The following is a 21,295-nucleotide window of genomic DNA, read 5'->3' on the forward strand; positions in this document are numbered from 1 at the left end:
TACATTATCTTAACAAAATATTGGCAAGATGAACGAGTTTCACGGCAGACAACGTGTTATTTAGAGGCTCCTGTTATACATGGCTCTCGGCTGGATCTAATTTCGTCGGAACGACTTGTAATGACACCAAGTTGACAAGTTATCTGGGTTATCGTATTTTATGCTAGAAATAAGGTCCAGATCTTAAAAAAAGAAGGCAATTCCCCTTTAGGTAAAATTTAGGAAAGAAAGTGTTAACCCTATCTAAGCCATCTTTAATTAATCTTTTTCTATTTTTTTCCAGGGATAAAGTCAAAATGATGATTGGGATGATTGCATTGAACGTCACTCAAGTGATCAGAATGGAAACTTCGATGGCCTGTGGATTCAATGCTTTTGTGCTAATGGTACTTGTTGTTATGCATTGGCTAGAGAGGCAGCCAGTTCATAGAACACAACACATTTTTCTCAGAGTAGGGCCAGTGGAAGTTGATCCAGAGCTAATGGTTCATAATTAGCCTAGAAATCTAGACGCACCCTAGCGGCAGCAAATATATTTGCTCCGTAGGTGGGTCTAGAAACGAGCCATAGGAACTTTTTGAGTCTCGAACACCGATTGTGTTCACCAATCACAGAGCTCTATCTGTTTAGAGAGTCATTGGGCGGGCTTAACGCGATGACGACATACATTTTAATTGGCTTGTCAGGCTAACGTCATCCTGCTCTTTGCTCTGATTAGTCATAGCGCTCAAGCACTACCCTATTGCGTGCAGAGGCAGTTTGAAAGACAGCCTTCATCCCGCCCCCTGGATTGAGCCGAGGTCTACCGGTCGTTGCCAGACTATACATTTTAATGATATAGTCTGGCTTGTCAGGCTAGTTCATAATTAGATTTGTGCAAGAACCTGGAGCATATCAGGATTTTTTTTCATTCAGTCAGTATACTTGTAGAGTGTCTAATACTTTGTACTCTAAATTTACAGTCTCCACTCACTCTATAGGGCAAAGACAGACGGCAATGGGCTTTATGCACAGCTCCACTACTTCCTGATATAAGCCAGCTCCTTTATTTCCTGTTTTACATTATTGGACCAATTGATTAATCCAGGTGTGTCTGAGTAGTCACAATGGTCAGGCACACCTGGATTAATCACTTTGTCCAATAATATAAAACAGGAAATAAAGGAGCTGGCTTATTTCAGGAAGTAGTGGAGCTGTGCATAAAGCCTATTGAGTGGTACCACATTTACATATCAAAATATGTTCCACTCCCATGATAGCAAGACTTCATTTATTTGTCTTATCTTTTTTTATGATCAAAGTTAACAAAGTTTCTCTTCTCAAATTAACTGTATCAGTAGATCAGTGGAATCATTACTCTCCAATAAAAACAACTGTTAATACTCTATTGTTTGGTATTGTATTAATGCATTGAGAACTGTTATACCTTGTGCAGTCCTTACTGATGGCTGGCATTCAGTGCATATCATGCACTTAGAACAGTGATTTCTTATTCGTGTCACAACTGACATCACAAACACCTGCGATGAACCAGTTGGACTGGGACAAACAATAAGACCAAAGCTTTGTATAAAACAACTTTAATGAGTCGAGTTCAATCTGCAGATTTCTCAACTCTGACATCAGAGCACAAATATTTCAATATTTATAAATGTGTGACTACTGAGGAGTTACTGACTTCAATTTTTAGCAATTGTTCCTAAACATTAACGCCAGTGTTACATTTTAATGTGTGTGTGTATCCCTCTTGAAGGAGGACTGGTGTGTGTGTGTGTGTGTGTGTGTGTGTGTGTGTGTGTGTGTGTGTGTGTGTGTGTGTGTGCGCGCGCGTGACTTGTCTTATGGTTGTTTCAGCTGTGGGTGGATGCTGGAGGACCGGGCTGAGCTGGTGCGATGCCATCAGGCTGTGAAGACGGGTCTGTGGAGGAAGAAGTTATTGTTGTCACACAATCCGATGAAATTAGCAGCATTTTAAACAAATGACAACAGTTAGGAATACTCACACATGCCATTAGGGGCTCCAGGGTGTCGGGGGGCCATCGGCTGGGGGTTGCCTCCACTAGGTATCATCCGATTAGGCATGGACTGCCCTGAAGAAGAGGGAAAGAGTAAAACATTAGGAGTGGGATCAAACAACGATTCCAAACATGAGAAATGAATAGCAGAGTGAGACAGGATGTATTTCACTGTAAAAAAAAAAAAGTTTTTTGTTAAGTAAAATGGTTAATCTGATTTATGTGTGTGTAAAATACACATAATGATGTATGTGTATATATGGACTGACCAGAATGCTGCATTGTGTATCCTGGCTGTCCTTGCTGCTCTTTCTGCTGGCGGACCTTCATCTCCGCCTGTTTCAGCTGCTCCGTGTGGAAAGTCTGTCTCTCTGATAGAAGCTGCTGCCGTTGCTGCTCCAGCTGCATGACACACACACACATACGCAAAGACTTAGTGATAAGGGATGGGTATGCTACAGTTGTTTCTGGACATAAACCCCACAGAAAATTGTATTGTCTTTATTTTAGATAGCCGCAGGTAGCAGATCCACTTACAGCCTCTTTCTCACGGTCCATGATGGTCTCCAGCTCCTCGAAGTGTCGCAGCTTGATCTCCAGCTTCTTCATCTGAGTCTCCACCAGCAGAGCCACGAGGGACTTGATCTTCCTCTCTTCTACTGCAGCCAAATGCTGTGATACAGGGAGAAAAAGGCAGGAGTTAAAAGAGGATGAAGTTAGAGGGGAAATGAAACCCTAAATGAGTGAGAGACTGGGTGATAGGTGAGAATGAAGGAAATGAAAAAAGTAGCAGAGGCGAGATAAAGAAGGAAAACACAGAACGGAGAGAAAAGATACGAGGTGAGAGGAGGTAGAGGAGGGTGGAATAAATTGGGTGTGCCAGAGCGTGGCAGGGATAGAGAGAAAATAAATGAAGCAACTGGATGGAAGAAAAATAGAAAATCAATCATCAACAAATAAGGGGCTGGACACCAATTGATCTAACCGCACAACTTGACAGAACACATTAAAAGTAATCGCAACTTTGCAGGTTTATATTATCGCTAGGACTATATCAAAGTAGTTGGAAGGGACTGAAGAGGATGAGAAGATTTAAGAAGATTTAAGGACACCCTTCTTGGATGAGAGGAACAATACCGCTCTTGGCAACCAGTTAGCTTAGCATAGACTGAAAGCAAAGGGACACAGATAGCCTAGCCTGATTTAACATGCTACATACGGTATGCAAGTTTAATTTGGACAAAAAATCAAAGTGTGAAGATGATGGGTTGTTGGTTAAGCTCTTAAGACTATGGAAACTAAATAACTCTAAATTCAAATCAAGTCAACTTTTGGATTCAAAAATGATCAAAATCATGTCAATTTCAATTTTTTATTATGCATTTCTTTTTTATCACTTCATGGTTGTTACCAGCAGAGGTTTGCCTCTTGAAGTAATGCCCCCTCTAGTGGCCATATTCAATGTATTACAAAGGAAACAACCATGGGCAGATGAACACCTCTGAATATTCTTCCTCTCCACTGGAAACATAAAACACTTTTAATTATTATTTTCTGCTGGATATCGAGATAATTTCAGTCCCTGCCTCTGTCAATTACATGTACAAAGCCCTCGTATTGAACGGGTCTCTGAGATGGGGCCTGTTTTGGTTGCTAGGAGACCTCTGACACAACTGGAAAAAAAAAGTGACAACCATTGCTTCACTATATCCTCTTGTAATTGGTCAGTTCTGATGCAGGGGGGCCGGCCTTACCTTGGCCTTTGTAGCAGCCGAGGCCAGAGCAGATGCTGCTGCCGTGGCAACGCTGCCCTCCACCAGCTCCAGCTCCATCCCTCTCCTCCCCTCGTCCCCATCTCCCTCTCGCCGCCCTACACTCTCGTCTTCATCACCCCTTCCTGAATCATAAACAGATTTTCATGAATAGAGTCAGTCATACACACATATAAATATATATATATACACACATTTATGTGTATTGTACGTGTTTATATACCATCCGTCTCCTCTCCAAGAATATTTTCTGCATTTTCCCTTTTAACTTGATCTCCCTCCTCTTTTGCCCCACTAGGTTCCACCTTGAGGCCATCTGCCCTTCCAGGGATCTGACACACACACAAACACACACACAAACACATATTAGGCTACAATCACAGTAGATATGATAAAACTCTCTTGTTGTTGCATTACCTGATGGGAGGAGGAGTTTGTTTCCATTTTTTCTGCATCCATTGAGTCTAAATGACACAGGGAGATAGATTGTAATATTATGTATTATAGACCGTATAGATTGAGTATGTATCAATTGAATATGATAAGTGTATACCATATTACCTGTTTTTTCAAGCTGGTTGGACAATTCAGAGATCTTGTCCGGTAAGTCCTCGTGCACTTTGGAAAATTCCTCTGAAGACAGAGATGTATACTCATGACACACACTCTGTACTATCTTAGAATGATATCATAAACAAACTACTACAAACAAATGAGCACCCCTGCCTCTGTCCCCTTACCCAGTGCTGCTTTAGCTGCAGCCGATGCTACCCGTGGGTCCACCACAGATGCCAGGAAGGCCACAGTGCTCATAACGGGGTTCTCCGATTGGCTGAAAGGCACAGGCTGGAACGCCAGTGGACCGAGTGAGGCGGAGGAGTCTTCTAGGTAGGGATCTTCGATTGGCAGACGGAGGAAGTGGAGGATGCACTCGTCCTGCGTTCTGGAGCCCACATGCTCAGATACTTTGTTCCAGTCGTCTCTGTACACCTCTAAAGCCTGAGAGAGACATGGGAAACAGATGAAGGGGAGAGACAGAGGAACAGGCTAGGCTCAGATCACAGTCATCAAAATAATCTGGTAAGCACTGAGTCATGTGTATGATTCATGACAGGAAACCAGAATCATGCAGAAAATGTTTCCCTTACCTCTAACAACAAGAGGGTCTCTTGCTCTGTCCATTCCCTTCCTGCACTCGCTCCTTTGGTCTGAAGAAAATGGCAAAATAACATTAATACAATTGATAATAGATAACTTTTTCCACATCTAAATGCATACAGTGATTAAATATGGACTAATATATATAAATGGAAATAATTATTCGACCAGAGACAGTACCATAATATCAAAAAAAAAAGAAAAAAAAGAGGAAACTACAATGTTTTATTAAGTATATTTGTACTGTAACTGTGCGAGACCTTCGGGTGTTTCTTGGCGTAGATGTCGGAGCGCAGACCAAAGTTCTGGCTGTCTGAAGGCTTCTCTCTGTTCTTTTCTGGGAAATACAACATGTGCTGCGAGGCGGACACCTGCAAGAGAGAGAGAGCGAGCAACAAAAGGCCATCAATGGGTGTCTCATATCCATCTGTGTTAAGCTCTTGTCACGTGCTCCACATGCAAAGTTTGTTTGTGTGTGTGTGTTACCTGTAGGGGTTTATGTTGTAGCGGGGCCAGCCCGGACGGTGTGTCAGCCAGTACGTTGAAATGAGGGGTGGGTGGAGGTCCCATGGGGAGGGGCCTGCTCTCTGCATCCACTTGGTAGTTAATCAAACCCCACTGCTCCAAAAATGCATGAACCCTGAAACACAAGTATGTTTTTTTTTTCTTTCTACGTGTTTCACTGAAATGCAAACTGCCTCAACAAGCGTCAAAGTAGAAAAACACAAACCAGCATCTGTCACACTGTGATGAAAAATAAAAGCTGCCTTTAAACTGCAGGCAGCCCCCGTTAACGACACCGAATGTCACATGTTCTTTCGCAACAATAACATATTGAATTTCTTAACACATTTACAGTCCCAAATGCCTACATAATAGACTTAATTTAGCTGATACAGCTGGTGCAGCAAAACACCCACACACGAAGTTATACCTCATGACAGCACAGACGTCCCCGGTGAGGTTGCGCCTGCAGGACGTTGAACTGAGGTATTCCTGCGGGTTCAGCCGGTATGTGTCGATCATGAAGTTGCGGTACGCCAGGTAACTGCAATGTGAGAAGAACATCAGGCCATTGGTGAGGTATTCTCCATCATGTAATGTGATGGTGATGTCTGAATGTCAGCGGTACTCACATTTCTGGAGATTTGGACTTGTTCTTCCCATTAAAGAATTCAGGCAGTGCACGTTTCTCTATTAAGTGAGTGCTGGAAACACACAGACACAAACATTTTATGTTAGGCACACACTGGCACAGGAGAACAAGTCAGTGTCAGTAGAGGTCTGTGTGTATCTGTGTGTGTTCGTTCACCTGTTGTAATTGAACCATGACGTGTAGCTTGGTATTATAATGTGATGGGTTTGCTCTGTGATATTGTCCTCTCCCTCTGATAAGCGTGGCAGCTCTGCTCTTCCCTCCTCATCCTCCTGTACACAAACACACAATACAAATGCATCAACACCTTAATTTTATGAGACAAAAAAAAAAATCAATAGACTATGCAATTATAAACATTCTGATTAATGAAAATTGGTTTAATATTTACCCTTCCTGGGAAATCCTCTTCCTGTTCATCTGTAAGAGAAACAGTGAAGCATGAATCAAGATGCATATACACAAACCCCAGAGGGAGACTACAATTCTATTGAATTTGTTTTAAACCTGGAAAATTTACCAATTCTAGTTTATTTGAAAACATTTACCATTAACACATGCTAGCTTACCTAGGTCGGCCATGGTGCCTCCTTTGACAGGAGTGTTCTCACTGTCTTTCTTCAGGTTGACTACACAGACAGAGTAAGACGTTAGAAGAAACAATTTTTACCTTTAAGAGAAATGTCACTCTAAACATGTTAAACATTTTAGTGAGTTATAAAAGCTGTTTTTGAGTGTTTTACCATTCTTGGGTAGTATGACCTCCTCCATGTTAGGAACAGGTGTCGGGTCCTCCATGTCTTTGGTCAGGTCCTCTTCTGGCTCTTCCTCCTGTTGCCCACGCCTTCTCCTGTGCACACAAAACAAGTGGCCATTAGACCTTAAACCAAAATGCCCAACATATCCCTGCTTAGATCAAACAGTTGTTTCATACCCCTTCTTTCCTTTCTTTCTGCCTTCAGAGGAAGGAGGAGAGGGGGATCGCCTTCTCTTTTTGGAGGGGGTCGTCTTTGAGTCCTAGAAGATAAGGTAGAGGTGGGTAGAAGAGTGTAAGAGTCTTTGACTGAAACAAACACCCAACACATTGAGGAAAAAAATGACAGTCTCAAGGAACACGCCTGCTTTCTGTAGCTGAAGTGATTGTTTTAACCGATTACTTAAACTTAACTTAAAAGACCTTTATTGTCCGGAACGGAAATTTGTGCTGTTCCTTTCACAAGGTGTCTAGACCTTCTACAGGTTCCTACAGGTTCACACAAACCTGGTCATCTCGGAGGTAAATACGCTGGCGGAGGATTGCTGGTGCATTCCTCTCATCTACACAATAGTCTTCCTCGTTCATCCACTCGTTAAAAACATCTGCGTCCAGAACCCAACCAGCATGGACCTGAAACACACAAGCACATAGAAATATAACTGAGGGAATTCATGTGTATAATTTTGTGTACAGACCTATGTCTTCACTGTCTAAAACTGCCACGCATTATTCAGTCTACCACGCATTATTCAGTCTGCTTCAGTCAAGATCATGTTGATGCCCACTTTTTGAACTGTCGAATGCCACACTCTCTTGATATGCAAGCAAATCAAACTGCTCAGGAGTAAACAGACAGTTAGATACAAAGTTAATTTTATGTATGCTCACCCTCCAGGGTTTTTCTGGGTGCGGTGGCTCCTCAACCTCTCCATCAACATCACCTGAGGACAGCCAGCTGTCATAACTGCAAGAAAAACAAGAGACGTAATTGGTTAAGTGATCGGATTGTGTGTGACCATTTGTGTGTGAATGTGGGTGCTTCTGCATTACCTGTCCGGGTGCATGCCCCAGTGTACCAATACATGTTTGTCTTTTCGCATGACAGGACACATCCATTCATCTGAAAAGAGATGTGTATTAAAAAAAAAATGAATTAAGTTGAAATTGTGCTGGATATTTATAACAATAACAAACACACATATTGCGCATGCACACATTTGAACTGACCTTCCTCTGTAGAAGCAGGTGAGGGGTAGATGTGGTGACTCGCCAGCGTTCGATCCTCAGTGAGTGTACCCTGTGCAAAGACAAATCATGACCCAGCTGTACTGAGAGGGATTATGTTACCAGAGCTACAGTGGAGTTAATCAGTAATATCAGCCTTAGAATACTTTTAATAATCTGTCTCTGTCTTTGTTGTTTTATACGTAACTCTATTCTGCAGCACTTTACCTGGTGCTTGGTGATAATATTGGTAAGTCTGCTTGCCAGCTCCTGATCAAGAGTGGAATCCAGATACACCACAGGCAGTGACATACAATTGTTCTGTAAACACACAAATAGAGGTGCAAGTTCATCAGTGTGTGTGTCTTTTGGTAGTCTAGTATCTAAATACAATATGTGTGTGTCTCTTTGCTTTATTACCTGGATCAGTGCTCCTTCAATGGCACCAAACATCTCCACATTCCTCTCTGTTCTGGACGGATTCTGCAGGTCAAATCGTCGCCTGCAAAGATACAGAAGATATTAAAGACACACAAAAAAGAGGTTTTGTAAGGGAATATCACAGTAAAATTAGTCCTGTTACCCACCAGCCTTGCTCTGCCTTGAATTTGTAGGCAGTGCCAAGAATGTGGCAGAGTCCACCACCTGGTTGCATGTCCAGGAAGCACTGTGCCTAGAGGGAAACAGTAATATTTGCTATTTAGTTTATTTGATAGCTTACAGCCACCATGACAGTTTTTAAGATCTATAATAATTTTATAGTTTCCCCACTTGATAAGGACTAGTGCTAATGTTATGTTTTAATTTACCACAATCGTTATTGTAAAGACTGAGGGACTAAGTTCTAATCTGTGTCCATACCGTCACATAAATCTATCTTTGTGTCTTTAAAGTGATTTAAAAAAACAAGAACATTACAGCAACATACACAAAATCTGAAAACAACCAATGGACTCTGTACTCTGATCTGATATTTTAGTGTGACAAAGTGAAAGAGGAAGGTAAACTCACAGGCAGTTTGGTGAGAGCAGGACTGGTGGCTTGACGGCCAAAGGCATCCTCTTGAAACTGGAGCAGCTGTAAAGTGACTGCAGCCAGGGCCTGGCATGATGGAGCATCCACCAACACAAACTGACAAACACAAACACACACACATACACACATTTAGAGAGGGATAGGAGAAGGAGAGTTGTTCATTACAATGTTCTATATGAATTATTATTCTTCCTGTATTTACCGTCAGTCTCAACTGCGCTGTAGCTGTGTTTGGGCTGATTAACCCACTTAGATTTCGCAACATTCACACTTCATCTTTTGTATTTCATTTTAAGTTGGTCTATTACTATTCAGGCTCATTGCATAACTCTTTCTAGCCAGTGTGTAAACGTAGTAGTATCCAGCATGAGACGTTTGTTTACAGTGTGAGCCATTGGGCTTTCTAGCAGGGGGCGGCTAGCTCGTTAGCTAGCTTTCTGGCGAGCTAACTACCTTTTTGTAGTGCTTCCCGATCCACTGTCGCACCACCTCCAGTTGGGCTGTAGTATCCGGACTTTCCCAGAACCTGGCGGACGGACTGCTGTCTTTTTTCCGATGCACAGAAGTCCCGGAGCTGGTCTGGCTCGTCCCGGGAATCCCGAGGTTTGCTCCTCCGGACATTGTGGCCATAATAAAACGAGAATAATTTCAAACGGGAGAACAAAACTGCTAGCTTTTGTGTTCTCGCGTTCTCTCGCGATATGTGGCGCACACTGTCGTAATTTGGCATAACAAGTTACGGCATTTATATTTTATTTTATTTTTTTTACTTTTTTATATTTGCAACTATTTTTTACATTGCATTAATTGTCTTTTTGATTCTGTTTTATATTATTTAAATAAGCAAAGATATTGGTTCCGTGCCCAAAAGATAATATACGCATTTTCAAGGTAGGACCTTTACTTTGAAGTGAAACACGGAAGTAACTGCACAGGAGGAAATGTAAACAGAAGTCAAAAAGACACATTGGTTAGTAGCAACTCGAATATTTTAATGCCCTAACTCAAAACTACTCTCCGAGTATGTGTGCGAAAATGTACCTATCAGTTGCCTTTGGTCTTGTGTTGCAGTCTTTTCGTTGTCACACAGTTTTTTCCCTTTTGGAAAAACAAACTCATGTCCAGCTGCAGCAGCGCGTTTATTTTCCGTCGCATGCTATAATTGTCTGTCCAACCACAGATCCACACACCCAGTGGAAACTAGTGTGCAAGGCACTGAAGCACCAGCACTCCTGTAAGTAACAACAACTCATACAACCTCTCTCCCTCTCTCTCCGTTTTTCCATAGGCCCTGAGATCCCATGGGTGTCCAGGGTCTGACCACCTATGTTGAGGGGAACAGACAGTTCCTCCAAGATGTGAAGTTCAGGGACAGTCGCCTGGTTATTGATGGGTGCAGTCTGTACTTCCGCCTCTACTTTAGCCACGGCCTGGACCAGCAGCATGGAGGGGACTATGATGCTTTCGCCCGCCTTCTCATCCAGTTTCTCTCTGCGTTGGCAGCCTGCAACATTCAGCCCTATGTGGTACTTGATGGAGGTAAAGATGATGTAATAACAATCATATTAAATTCTTGCACCCTATGAGCTCCTAAATCTTTAATAAACTCTATTTCTTTTACAATTAACAATACTGGTTTCCAAGTATATAGTTAGTCAAAGAGGGGAATCTTAAAGAAGCCTTTCAAAGTAAATCAGATCCTCACCCATTCAACCACACAGTCATCTAATCTTCCATTTCACAAATATCACACATGCAGAGGTCAAGGTCAGTTAGATACAAGACTCCTCATTAGGTACCACAGTGCATGTTATAAAACATAAACCCTATAACTCACCCACAATGTAATTTCTGTCGTTTTTATGACTATTAGGGACGGACCCCAGTGACAAGAAGTTTTCCACTCTGCGTCAGCGCCTGCAGTCCAAGATAAAGGAGGCAGACAGCATCTCTCATGGCCGCAGTGGCTCTGTTCTCCCCATCCTCACAAGAGATGTCTTCATTCAAGTCCTCAGCCAGAGAAGAGTCCCACTCTACCAGTGTGCAGCAGAGGCTGACTGGGAGATCGCGTGTTTGGCTCATCAGTGGAGCTGCCCGGTTCTGACCAATGACAGTGACTTTTATATCTTTGACCTGCCAGGTGTGGGTAGTACGAAAACCCCTAAATTAATGAATTGTATTGATCTTTGTTATCTTGATTTTGTAGTTGTTATATATTATATTTGTCTCTTGTGTCTCCTCATAGGTGGTTACCTGCCATTCAGCTCTTTCCAGTGGAACAACCTTAACGGTAAAGCCTCTCAACGCTACATCTCGGCTCGCTGCTACACCACTAACCGCCTTTGTCACTGGTTTGGGGGAATGAACCCTGAGTTACTACCCTTGTGTGCAGTCCTAACTGGGAATGACTATGGGACTCCAAAAGATGCTGAAACACTACTTGCTCTGTTAGATGTAGGCAGAGGTGGCAGAGGTAAAGGTAGAGCTCCTTCCTCCCGCATCGAGGGAATCCTCATGTGGCTGTCTTCTTTTTCAAACCCGGCGGTGGCCCTGGAGGAAGTGAGCAGGTTGATGGGGGAGGAGGATCTCAGGGTGAAGAGAGGACAGAAAGGTGGACTCAGTTCCCAGCTGTGGGCAGGTATGCAGGAGTACTACCTCACCCCCCAGAGCTCTGTGGCTCGCTGGTTCTCTGGAGATAAGGCAGCTTTAGGAGAGTGGGCCTCCAGGCTCACGCAGCTACCAGAGTGTCTTTCACTGGCTGCAGCGAAGGGGCTTTTGGCCCCTATGGTGGTGGATGCTCTGGTGATGCGTAGGGTCCTGCTCATCCCACAGGTGGAGAACAGCAAACTATCGAGTAGCCACTGTAGTGCTAAAAAGATACGTCAGGCAGTATATGGGATATTATTGCAAAGAGGCCAGTATAATGTGCCCCATGGTGGGGCTGGCAGTGGGCAGCTATTGAAGGGGCAGGGGGGTGTAGTCCAAGCACAGGATGTGACAGTACAAGAAAACTTCAGCCAGGGTGTGAGAGGTGGGAGAGGGCGAGGAGGAAGAGGTGGTCACAGGGGTGGAGGGAGGGGTCAGGGCATCATTTCACCCACACAGCAGGGTGTAAATGTAGGATTGAACATCCAACAAGCAGCTGGTGGAGCCACAGTGCACACTCAGGGCCCTAGTGCATCCATTAGTGTGGAAGAATATGACCGTTCAGACCTGAACTTGAAGAAAAACCAAGAGGAGGCACATCTGCCAAGAACCCCAATAAATCTCGACACACTCACCCAGGTAAACATGACAATAAAAATATGTCTTTCTTATTAACCGTATTTGTTTTATAATTTTTTAAAAAGGGAAATGTTTCCTAATTTTACACAGGCTTCTGTGGCAGTTCGTCTTGGCGTCCTGTTAGAAGTCTTAGGAGTGAAGGAGTCTGATCTGGCTGCTGTTCCTCTCCACCTGAGGCTGGCTGTAGCAGCGACAGGCTTCTGGCTGCGAGAGTCCACACCTACGCCCTCACAGCCCCACATCCAGGCCTTGGTGCTGGGCATGGTTTATGGAGAACTGTCCTGGAACAACCAGCCTGGAGCTAACCATAACCAACATACTGGTTAGTTGTGATCCATCTATCCGTTAATTCTACACAATTACAAAGACTAAATGTGATGTGATGACTAACAGTGATCCATCGCTAATGATCTAAAACCTGTTGCCAAAACATATCATCCTAGTCCCACAGCAGAACTGGGCTGCAGAGCGCAGCGTGTTGGCAGGGATGGACCGACAGCGCGTGAGACCAGGAGAGAGGCGGGGCTTGGATGTTGGAATGGCTCACAGTCTGAGCCAATGGCAGGCCTGCCTCTGGAGCGCACTGTGTCTCAATCAGCTTCTGCTGCTGCCTCTGCCTGAATCTCGCTTGTCATGGTAAGACACAGGGATGTAAAAAATATTACAGTTTGTATTTTTCATGTGCGGAAACATTAGGTGAAACTATTAAGCTGTTTTAATTACTAATTAATTGAAATGTCAGAAAGAAGTGCTAAATGCCGATTACAATCTGCATTTGTGCTTCATAATTGTCTTAATCAAATACATGACTCCGTCTTGTTAGTAACTAATTTTATGTCGATTGTGTTGTGGTGATTGGCTTGATGGCCAATTGTTTCAGCACTGATGAGAAGATTACATAAATAAATTTGACAAATGTTCCCAGTGCATCAGTTCTACTAAATTATAAAACACTTCCCACCTAGATTTACAGTTTTAGTTTTATTAGCAGAGGTTTTGAGGTGACTGTCTCCGCTGCCGCCTTGGTACAACAGAGGTTGATGAAATTTCAGTTGTGGTGCTCAAAACATCAGAAATCAGGAGCTTCTACTTTTTGTCTGAGGACTCTTTTGCACATTGCTGAAATATTAATGACATTGAAATTTAATTCAGTTTCTCAAAAGTGGGCCTGAAACTAACCTCAAGCGTAACTTGTATTTTTGTTTCCATTTGCTCGCCTCCCTTCTCCGCTCTGTGTTTTCTCAGGTTGTTCAGTGGTACCCTGGTGCACGGCCTCCTCAAGTACATCAAAGGGGGCCGAGCTGCTGAATCTCTCTTAGCCGGGGGCCCGTTGTCTGGACAGGTCTACTCCTCCCTCACGGATGCTGTGAGGAAGTGCAGCTCCAAAGCTCATCCCTCCTCTTCGGCTCCAGGCAGAGGAAGGAGAGGAAGAGGCCGTGGGAGGAGAGGAAGGAGAGGAGGCGGGAGAGGGGCTCGGGGAGGGGGGCAAGGGACGGACGAGGTAAACAACAGATTTGCTCTCTTGATGAGCGAGGAAGAGTCTGACGATGATTGGTGAGGAGGTCGGAGAAAAATGAGCCAGCTGATACTAACTAAGTGCTTGCTAGGGGCCAAATGAAGGAGGACATTCCAGTGGTTTACAAAACAAGCTCAGGGAATGCTACAGTCATTTTCAAGTGAAGAAAAACACCTCTTCGTGTTTACCACTGTGCATCAACTTTTAAAACTATTGCACTAATTTAACCTCCCTACTACTTGCTTTTTATGTTCAAATTTCTGTTTCCATTTACAATCATGTGACCTTAAAACATATGCATGCAGCTTTTATCAACATAATATCACTATAATTAATGACATTGTTTCCAACCTTAAAGTTTTATTGACATGTGAGCACAAGATTTCAACAGTGAATGTAGTGATGTTTTTATCATCGTTGACCAGAAAGTTGTATGGCAGCTAATGTCATTGTAATGAGCAATATATGAAATTTCATGTCAATTTATTGCAGATGCCTTAATTCTCATGAATTTGGTGCTCTTGAGTTGTTTACCTGTCTTTCTATAAAAATGTTTTTAAGGTATGAGTATTCAGCTAATTTGTACTTGCAGCCATGTGATTCTTAAGATCAAATGTTGATTGAATGTCTGTCAAGTTACAATGCATCACAGAGGAACGTTTATTAAATATAAACACTCAACACAAACAAGATTCAACTACTCATAAATGCAGTATATCTACACTCTGTAACAGTATGTAATTCACAAGCAACAAAAAGCAAAAGTACAATAAAATGACATCCTCGCTACTCCGCTGTCTTTTTCTTTTCTTTTTTTTTTCAAAAACAGCCAGGGTATCCAACCTGACAAACCTCTGTCATCGAGAGCCTCATTATCCCTTTATTCCCATAACTACTTAAATATACACAGAAATATTTACATTGGCATGACCTGTCAAGGCAAGACAGACTGTTCCAGAAAGCCTGGTCTTTCCTCCTGTAATAATTAATTATAATAATAAATTATATTTCTAATGCACTTAATTTGTAAAGCAACTCCATATTCTTTCAGAGGCCCTAATGTAGTGACAGCCATAACGTAAAGTACACTCAACCTTCCTCTCGTCCTATGACGTTGCTGGGGTTGAGGCAGAGGGAGGGGCAGCGGATGCAGCGTGTGGCTGAGAGTCTATAAGGTCCATGTCTTCGTCTTCGTTCACTCCACACGTGTCGACCACGCAGATCAGGCAGCTGGTGATGGGAAACGCTCGCACTTTGCTGCAAGTCACCCACCTGAACACAGAAGAAAAATTATAGAATTAGTTTTAGTCTTTTCTGTGCCATTATAATTTGTTTTATTTAGTTAATACACCAACCTGTCGGTGTCAGTGTGGTACTCCAGGACGTGTCCAAGCCGTCCTACACCTTGAAACCCTGCCAGCACGTAGATGACATCACTGACTGCTGCGCACTTCACCGTCACGCCTCGCCACGGCATCGGCGAGGCAGCACGCCACTCATTACTAGCGATGTCATAAAACTCCACTGAGTCCAGTCCACCTACAAAAAAACACACACACAAATACATATTCCACAGATGCCACAGCCACTCTGTCCAGCAGTACTGGTATTATTCCAGTTGCAGTTTTATTACCCAGCGCTCCCTGCCCTCCGACAGCATAGATCCTGTTGTTGACCACCACCAGCCCGTGGTTCTTCCTGGCCTCTCTCATTCCACACAACTCCCTCCATCTGAGGACAGGAAGACAGAGAAAGCTCATTACTATGTAATTTTCCTGCTTCTATGTTGAGAAATGCTTTTGATCTATTGATTAGATTAAATTTAGGGATGCACGATAACTCTTTTTTTCCCCCACCGATGCTGATAACCAATAACCGATAACATTATTAATAGTTTGCGGTTAAGAAAGGCTAAGTTGTAGTGAGTAAAGATGAGTTTTACACTATAGCTCTGCCTCTGACTTTACCAAATAATATAACTGACATCACTACTGTAATTACAACAAAAGCAAGAACAGTTATAATGATAACAATAAAAAAATAAAAAATAAAAATCAATCAAGTTAATATTGTTTCAAATCAACTTAGTGGTTAAATGGACTGAAAATGAGTGAAATCCAGGCAAAGTTGGCTAATTATTATACACTTATCCGTGTATTTTGACCGATAATTATCAGCCAATATATAATTATCTGTACCAATAGTTATCAGGCATCCCTAACTAAACTAAAAAAAAATACTGAGACAAATAATATTCATATTACAAAATCAATATGTTTATACACACTTTGGTGCAAATAATAAGACCAGTATAGATCAACAATGCAACACTCTTTTCTGCGTATTCTTCATTATTATATCCATCCATACACTTTGCATGTAAACCTATGGGGAAAAAAACTGTCTCAGGACTGTGAGCACACACTAACGCACCGTGCATAATTTCTTGTGTCGTACAAGTGTGTGTTTGCGTGACTCACTGTTGTGTGCTGGGGTCATACACCTCACAGTTGTTGAGGACCCTGCCAGACAGGTTGTTCCCCACCGTTCCTCCGCAGACGTAGATGAGCCCGTTGGCCTCCACTGAGCCGTGACTGCAGCGGGCCATCAGCATGCTGGTTTTCACCTGCCACGACTCCGTCCTGGTGTCGTAACATTCAAAAAGGTCCAAGGCTGAGCTCCCTATTGACGCACAATAGATATTTGCAAAAATGGGTGGTATTTCATCCATTGGGAATCATCTAAATAATTCCCTGTACTTTTCCAAACCCATATCTAAAAAAGAAAATATAAACCACCCTGAAGTCACCGATTCCAAGAGACAAAGTCCCTCTCTCCCACCTCGCTGTGCTCACCTACTTCTGACCCTCCGGATGTGTAGATCTTGCCCTGGGCGGCGCAGGCAGCCAGACTGTCGCGTGGCGTTGGCGGACCCAGTTTGGAGTACCAGCTGTCCTTCAGGACATTGTAGCAGTCCATACGCTTGATGGGGAAGAGCTGTGAGCCACCCAGGATGTAGACCACATTGTCCCAGAAGACGGCTGTGGCATCCCTGCGCTTCTCAAAGGGGCAGCGGATGTCTGTCCAGCTGGAGTCCTGCATGGAAAAGTCAGACTGACCTGTGATTGCCTCTGTAAAGCACTTTGTGACGTAGATGCTCATGAAAGTTGCTATATAAATAAAGTTACTTACTAACTTACGTGACCACTGGCTAATACAATCAAGTCTCTTGTGGGTAAAAATCTGTTTTAATGTGCAGTCTGTTACCTTGGGGTTGAAGTAGCGGCAGGACTGCGGCTGTGAGCCTCCAAACAAAGCAATGCGGTAGTCGTGCTTCTTCCGTCTCGGTCGGCTGCTCTCTCCCAGGTCCTCACGATCCTCCAGAGACAGCAGGTGGTAGCGCATCCCACCTGAGACAAAAAGAAAACTGTTTGGTTTTTTGTATGTGTTTGAGGGGGGGTTTAGCCTAAATGATAAAGAATATTTAAGCTTTTATTGCTATAACAAAATGCGATGCAGACAGTTTAACTAAGATCCAACATATCAACTGTTCCCTCATTACAGCAGTGTTATTGAGTGCAATACACGCCTACTCACTTATGACCATTTTGAGGCACTGTGGGTTGTCCTGGATGAGGGGCTCACCCTGCACCGTCTTAGAGAGGAAGGTTTTGGAGACCAAGGGGAATCGAACACTCCCCAGCACCTCCACCATGTATTGCTGTCTGTTGCACACATCGTACTTCAGCCAACGCACTGCTGCATCATAAATCTTTGACAAGAAATGCAACAATAAAACATGAGTAAACAATATGTTATGGGGGATATTCTTTTTAATCCAGGCCCATTCATTTTGTGATCCAGTTAATACTTGACAAAAGGTTCTTGGACACTTTTCTAGATTAAAAAAAAAAAGAACAGTACAAATGAAATGAACCATATTTTCAAAGAATGGCTGTGATACCTGGGCCTCAGCACGGACAGTGAGTTTGTCTTGGTGCAGCACACGTGTGAGCTGTGTCACATCCAATTGCAGGAACTCATCCAGTTTGTAGACTTCGGTGAAGTGGAGCTGGAAGAAGTCCTCTGCTGCTGCTTTCAGTTCTGGACAGTCCATACAGTCTGCAAGGGCTGAGATACCTGCAGGAGGACAGAACATACATCAGGGTTATGAGTAAAAGCTTCACTGGAAAAGTAATTTAAATACTTGAATATTATTTGTTTTTACATCTAAAAACAAAAGAGTGCTTTAATAAATAAATAAATGTAAACAAAAAAAGTATTCTCCTGGACCATATTGGCCATTTCTCCAGCAGCTAATTAATAAGTAATGTTGTTGAATCAATAAATGAAGCATCACAGAAAGTTAACGCTGAACTAACCCAGACAGTTTGTTGCATCAATCTGTCCTTTGAGGAACTCCACACACATCTTCTTCACAGGTTCAATCTGGTACTGGTTGGCTGCATCCAGCAACGACTGGACATTACTGCTGTTCACTGAGATCCTGACACACACAAACACATGCAGTGCATTTCACATAAGAAAACAGCGAGCGACATACAGGCTTTGTTCTACTGTACTATCATAATGAATAAAGACAAAAATGCCTAAATATAACATACAGCAATAAAGAAAAGAAAACAAAAAATCGAAGACTAATAAGAAACAATATGCCACGTTATGAAGCTGGTAATGGCAGCATCAGATCACCGTTCATTACCAGTTATCAGTCTTAAAACTCACAATTATCCTTTGTGTCTTATGCTCAACGTCAAGCCAAGATTCTTACCTTGCTGTGTAGATAAACTCAATCAACAGCTCAATGATCTCGGGCTCAGCACTCCTGAGCTCCACCTCGTGGGACATTGACTCCATCATTCGGGCTAGAGGTGAAGAAACAACAAATATTAAGTGGCAGCATTCAATATTTTTTCATGCAATGCTTGACAACATTTAGAAACCAGTGAACATTTAATCAGTTTTGATCATAAACATCATGATTTTACTTCACATTCTGGAATATATATGACAGAGGATTATTGAAACCAGTGGGATTCTTCATGATAATGGGTATGTGTGTGTTTGTGTAACACTTACTGGTGAACATGAGGCTGAAGAAGTGGCTTGCAGCTGCCAGCACGACTCTATGGGCGGGGAAGTGTTTCCCCTGAACAACCAGGGTCACATCACAGAGGGTGCCCTGAGCAAAACACAGGCAGACATACAGACCATCAGTCAAGACACACATTTTCATATCACGCAAATTAGTGTCTATTCACACGCACACACACACACACACACACACACACACACACACACACACACACACACACACACACACACACACACACACACTCACCTGTTTCCTCAGGTTGTTCATGACTCCCATGATGCTGGACAGCTGTCTGTACTCCTCTTTGGTGGCACATTTCCTCTCGCTCTTCTTTTTGGAGGTGGACGCCTTCTCCGGAGAGGCTATCCCCGTCATGTCCGCCAGGTTAATACTGTCTCTCCGGCTTTTATCAAACTACGACAGGAGCCAACAACAAAGTGCTGCTGCTGCTGCTGCGGTCTCTTTGTTGACAGTTTGCTCACAAGCACGAGAGCAGCTTGTTGTTGTGTTATCATTAAATGAATTAAAACGCCGTCAGTTTGACTGCAACTTCGCCTAGAAAGGTGGCAGAGATAAAGTAATAAAAACAAACTTGCTCTCGTGTGTTGAAATAGTAATAAAAACCCCGTTAGTGTAGCATTTCTTTTAAGCTACAACTCAAATCCTTAGCTTGGGATGTGGATGTGCTTCTTCTTCAACGGTTTGGTTGTGGTTGGAGAAACTCGCCTGCGCCATCTAGTGACGCACATGGCAAACGACAGATTGACCTGCCGGTTTCAATGCGGAGCTTTGACAAAGTTAGTTTATAGCTCTGACGCGCCTCAGCAGTAGGCTATATGATCATTTTAAATAGTATGTTTTCGATTTGATCTCATTTACAAGGTCCAGATACAGCTCGTTGCGACAGCAGCGGTTTGTTTACGTAGTGTAACTTCCGCACCCACAGGTGGCCAGGGTTAACTTACACCTGTCTGCCACACCTGTGCATAGCCTACCTACCTGCACAGCAACTTTCGCTACATAACCAGGAAGAAAACTTTGTTTCAGAAATCGCATGACGCTGACGTCAAGCGGGATGGGGGCTACAAGTACATAGCCTATTGTCAGAAATAACTGACCTGAAAACAAACTGACAGGCACCAGAGCTGCAGAAAATGCATCGTTGTCTCTGCTGTTGCTGCTTCTCTCCTGAAAACCCCGAGAGCGAGGTATGTCATTGGACTATTCTTAGTTTTTGTATAAATGCTGATGGCATGTTACAGTAGAGTTCAGAGTTCAAACTGCTTTTGCTGTAGTGAAATATCTGGATCAACCCATTACCACTATCCTTCTTTAATTCAAGCATGGTGGGGACTACGCTCATCGTTATAATCCTTTAATGTTGGCTATTTGAGTCATGCTTTATAGTACATGTAATAGCTAGAAATCTTCTTGAAAATCACAATTATGTCATAATAATGTTATGTCTCTATATAAAGTGTAGAGAATGCAACATGAAGGCTGGATGAACAACATGAAATACAAACAGCCTATTAGGCTAGAGCACCAATTATGTTTCAAGTGCACATAAGTGCGTAATTATTGCTTTCAGTTTGTTTATCAGTAAAAAAAAAAACAAAAAAAAAACACTAATGACAGAAAGATGATACGTAAATAAATAACTTTGCTTTTTCAGAGGCAGCCTCTCCTGCAGCCCATAGCTTCCTATCTGAATGAAGCTGCATCAGCCAGGCAGATCCAACCAGCACGCAGTGGTATCATCTCTCTAACTCTTTATATTTGTCTCTTAAACCTACATACCAATACATTAAACAGAGAATGAATCTGTCCTACACACACTCTTTTTGTATTTTCTGTATTGTAGCAAACACTGTGAGGCGGATTGGCAAGCTGGTAATTAAGCGAGTAGATGTGCCAGAGTTGGACCAGAGGTTTTCTGACATGGCGGAGACCTTCAATGAACAGCAGGAGCACTATGAGGCCATGGTCCGACACATCAGGAACCTGCAGCAGAGCTACGGCTGCGCCCACAGCGATACCCTGTCTATTGCTGAATGCGTGGGGAAGATCAGAGAGGAGTATCGTGAGTGACAGACTCTGAGCTCAATCCACACTACTTGTCAGTAAAGGAAATGTTTCACTACAGCAAAAGCAGTTTGTTCTGTTGCTTTCCCCTGTGTTTAACTCAGTCTCTCCCTTCCTCCAGAATCCACATACAAGGTCTGCCTTAAGATGAATGGCTACAACTTCTTCCTCAGTGT

The 21,295-nt window shown here is 43.0% G+C and overlaps 3 protein-coding genes across 4 annotated transcripts; 1 reads left to right on the forward strand and 2 right to left on the reverse strand.

Moving 5' to 3' along the window:
• Positions 1-1,610: 1,610 nt before the first annotated feature.
• On the reverse strand, positions 1,611-9,982 carry smarcc1b (SWI/SNF related BAF chromatin remodeling complex subunit C1b). Its single transcript, XM_083981886.1, has 28 exons — positions 9,571-9,982; positions 9,094-9,213; positions 8,670-8,755; positions 8,503-8,584; positions 8,311-8,403; positions 8,086-8,155; positions 7,909-7,978; positions 7,747-7,822; positions 7,363-7,488; positions 7,036-7,118; positions 6,845-6,951; positions 6,671-6,730; positions 6,493-6,521; positions 6,258-6,373; positions 6,082-6,153; positions 5,880-5,993; positions 5,432-5,585; positions 5,206-5,316; positions 4,936-4,995; positions 4,528-4,786; positions 4,349-4,420; positions 4,205-4,251; positions 4,011-4,119; positions 3,770-3,912; positions 2,553-2,687; positions 2,285-2,417; positions 2,004-2,090; positions 1,611-1,918 (listed from the first exon to the last, which is right to left on the reverse strand). The coding sequence occupies exons 1-28, from the start codon at positions 9,745-9,747 to the stop codon at positions 1,851-1,853; spliced, it is 2,859 nt and encodes a 952-aa protein (XP_083838012.1). The 5' UTR covers positions 9,748-9,982; the 3' UTR covers positions 1,611-1,850.
• aste1b (asteroid homolog 1b) lies at positions 9,587-14,702 on the forward strand. Of its 2 annotated transcripts, none has more exons than XM_083981888.1 (7): positions 9,587-9,720; positions 10,406-10,656; positions 10,991-11,257; positions 11,363-12,402; positions 12,493-12,724; positions 12,846-13,038; positions 13,648-14,702. In XM_083981888.1, exons 2-7 carry the CDS (start codon positions 10,419-10,421, stop codon positions 13,958-13,960), a joined length of 2,283 nt encoding a protein of 760 aa, XP_083838014.1. In that variant the 5' UTR covers positions 9,587-9,720; positions 10,406-10,418; the 3' UTR covers positions 13,961-14,702. The 2 variants fall into 2 exon arrangements, with proteins under 2 accessions (XP_083838014.1, XP_083838013.1); XM_083981887.1 differs by lacking the exon at positions 9,587-9,720 and adding an exon at positions 10,036-10,087 and having other exon boundaries at positions 13,648-14,700.
• Positions 14,703-14,905: 203 nt separating this feature from the next.
• klhl7 (kelch-like family member 7) lies at positions 14,906-19,724 on the reverse strand. Its single transcript, XM_083981889.1, has 12 exons — positions 19,281-19,724; positions 19,019-19,121; positions 18,711-18,804; positions 18,301-18,425; positions 17,883-18,058; positions 17,516-17,690; positions 17,186-17,328; positions 16,774-17,014; positions 16,399-16,600; positions 15,552-15,649; positions 15,274-15,457; positions 14,906-15,190 (listed from the first exon to the last, which is right to left on the reverse strand). Exons 1-12 carry the CDS (start codon positions 19,407-19,409, stop codon positions 15,025-15,027), a joined length of 1,836 nt encoding a protein of 611 aa, XP_083838015.1. The 5' UTR covers positions 19,410-19,724; the 3' UTR covers positions 14,906-15,024.
• Positions 19,725-21,295: the final 1,571 nt, after the last annotated feature.

This window comes from Trachurus trachurus (genome assembly GCF_905171665.1).
Source record: "Trachurus trachurus genome assembly, chromosome: 11".
Lineage (NCBI taxonomy): Eukaryota > Metazoa > Chordata > Actinopteri > Carangiformes > Carangidae > Trachurus > Trachurus trachurus.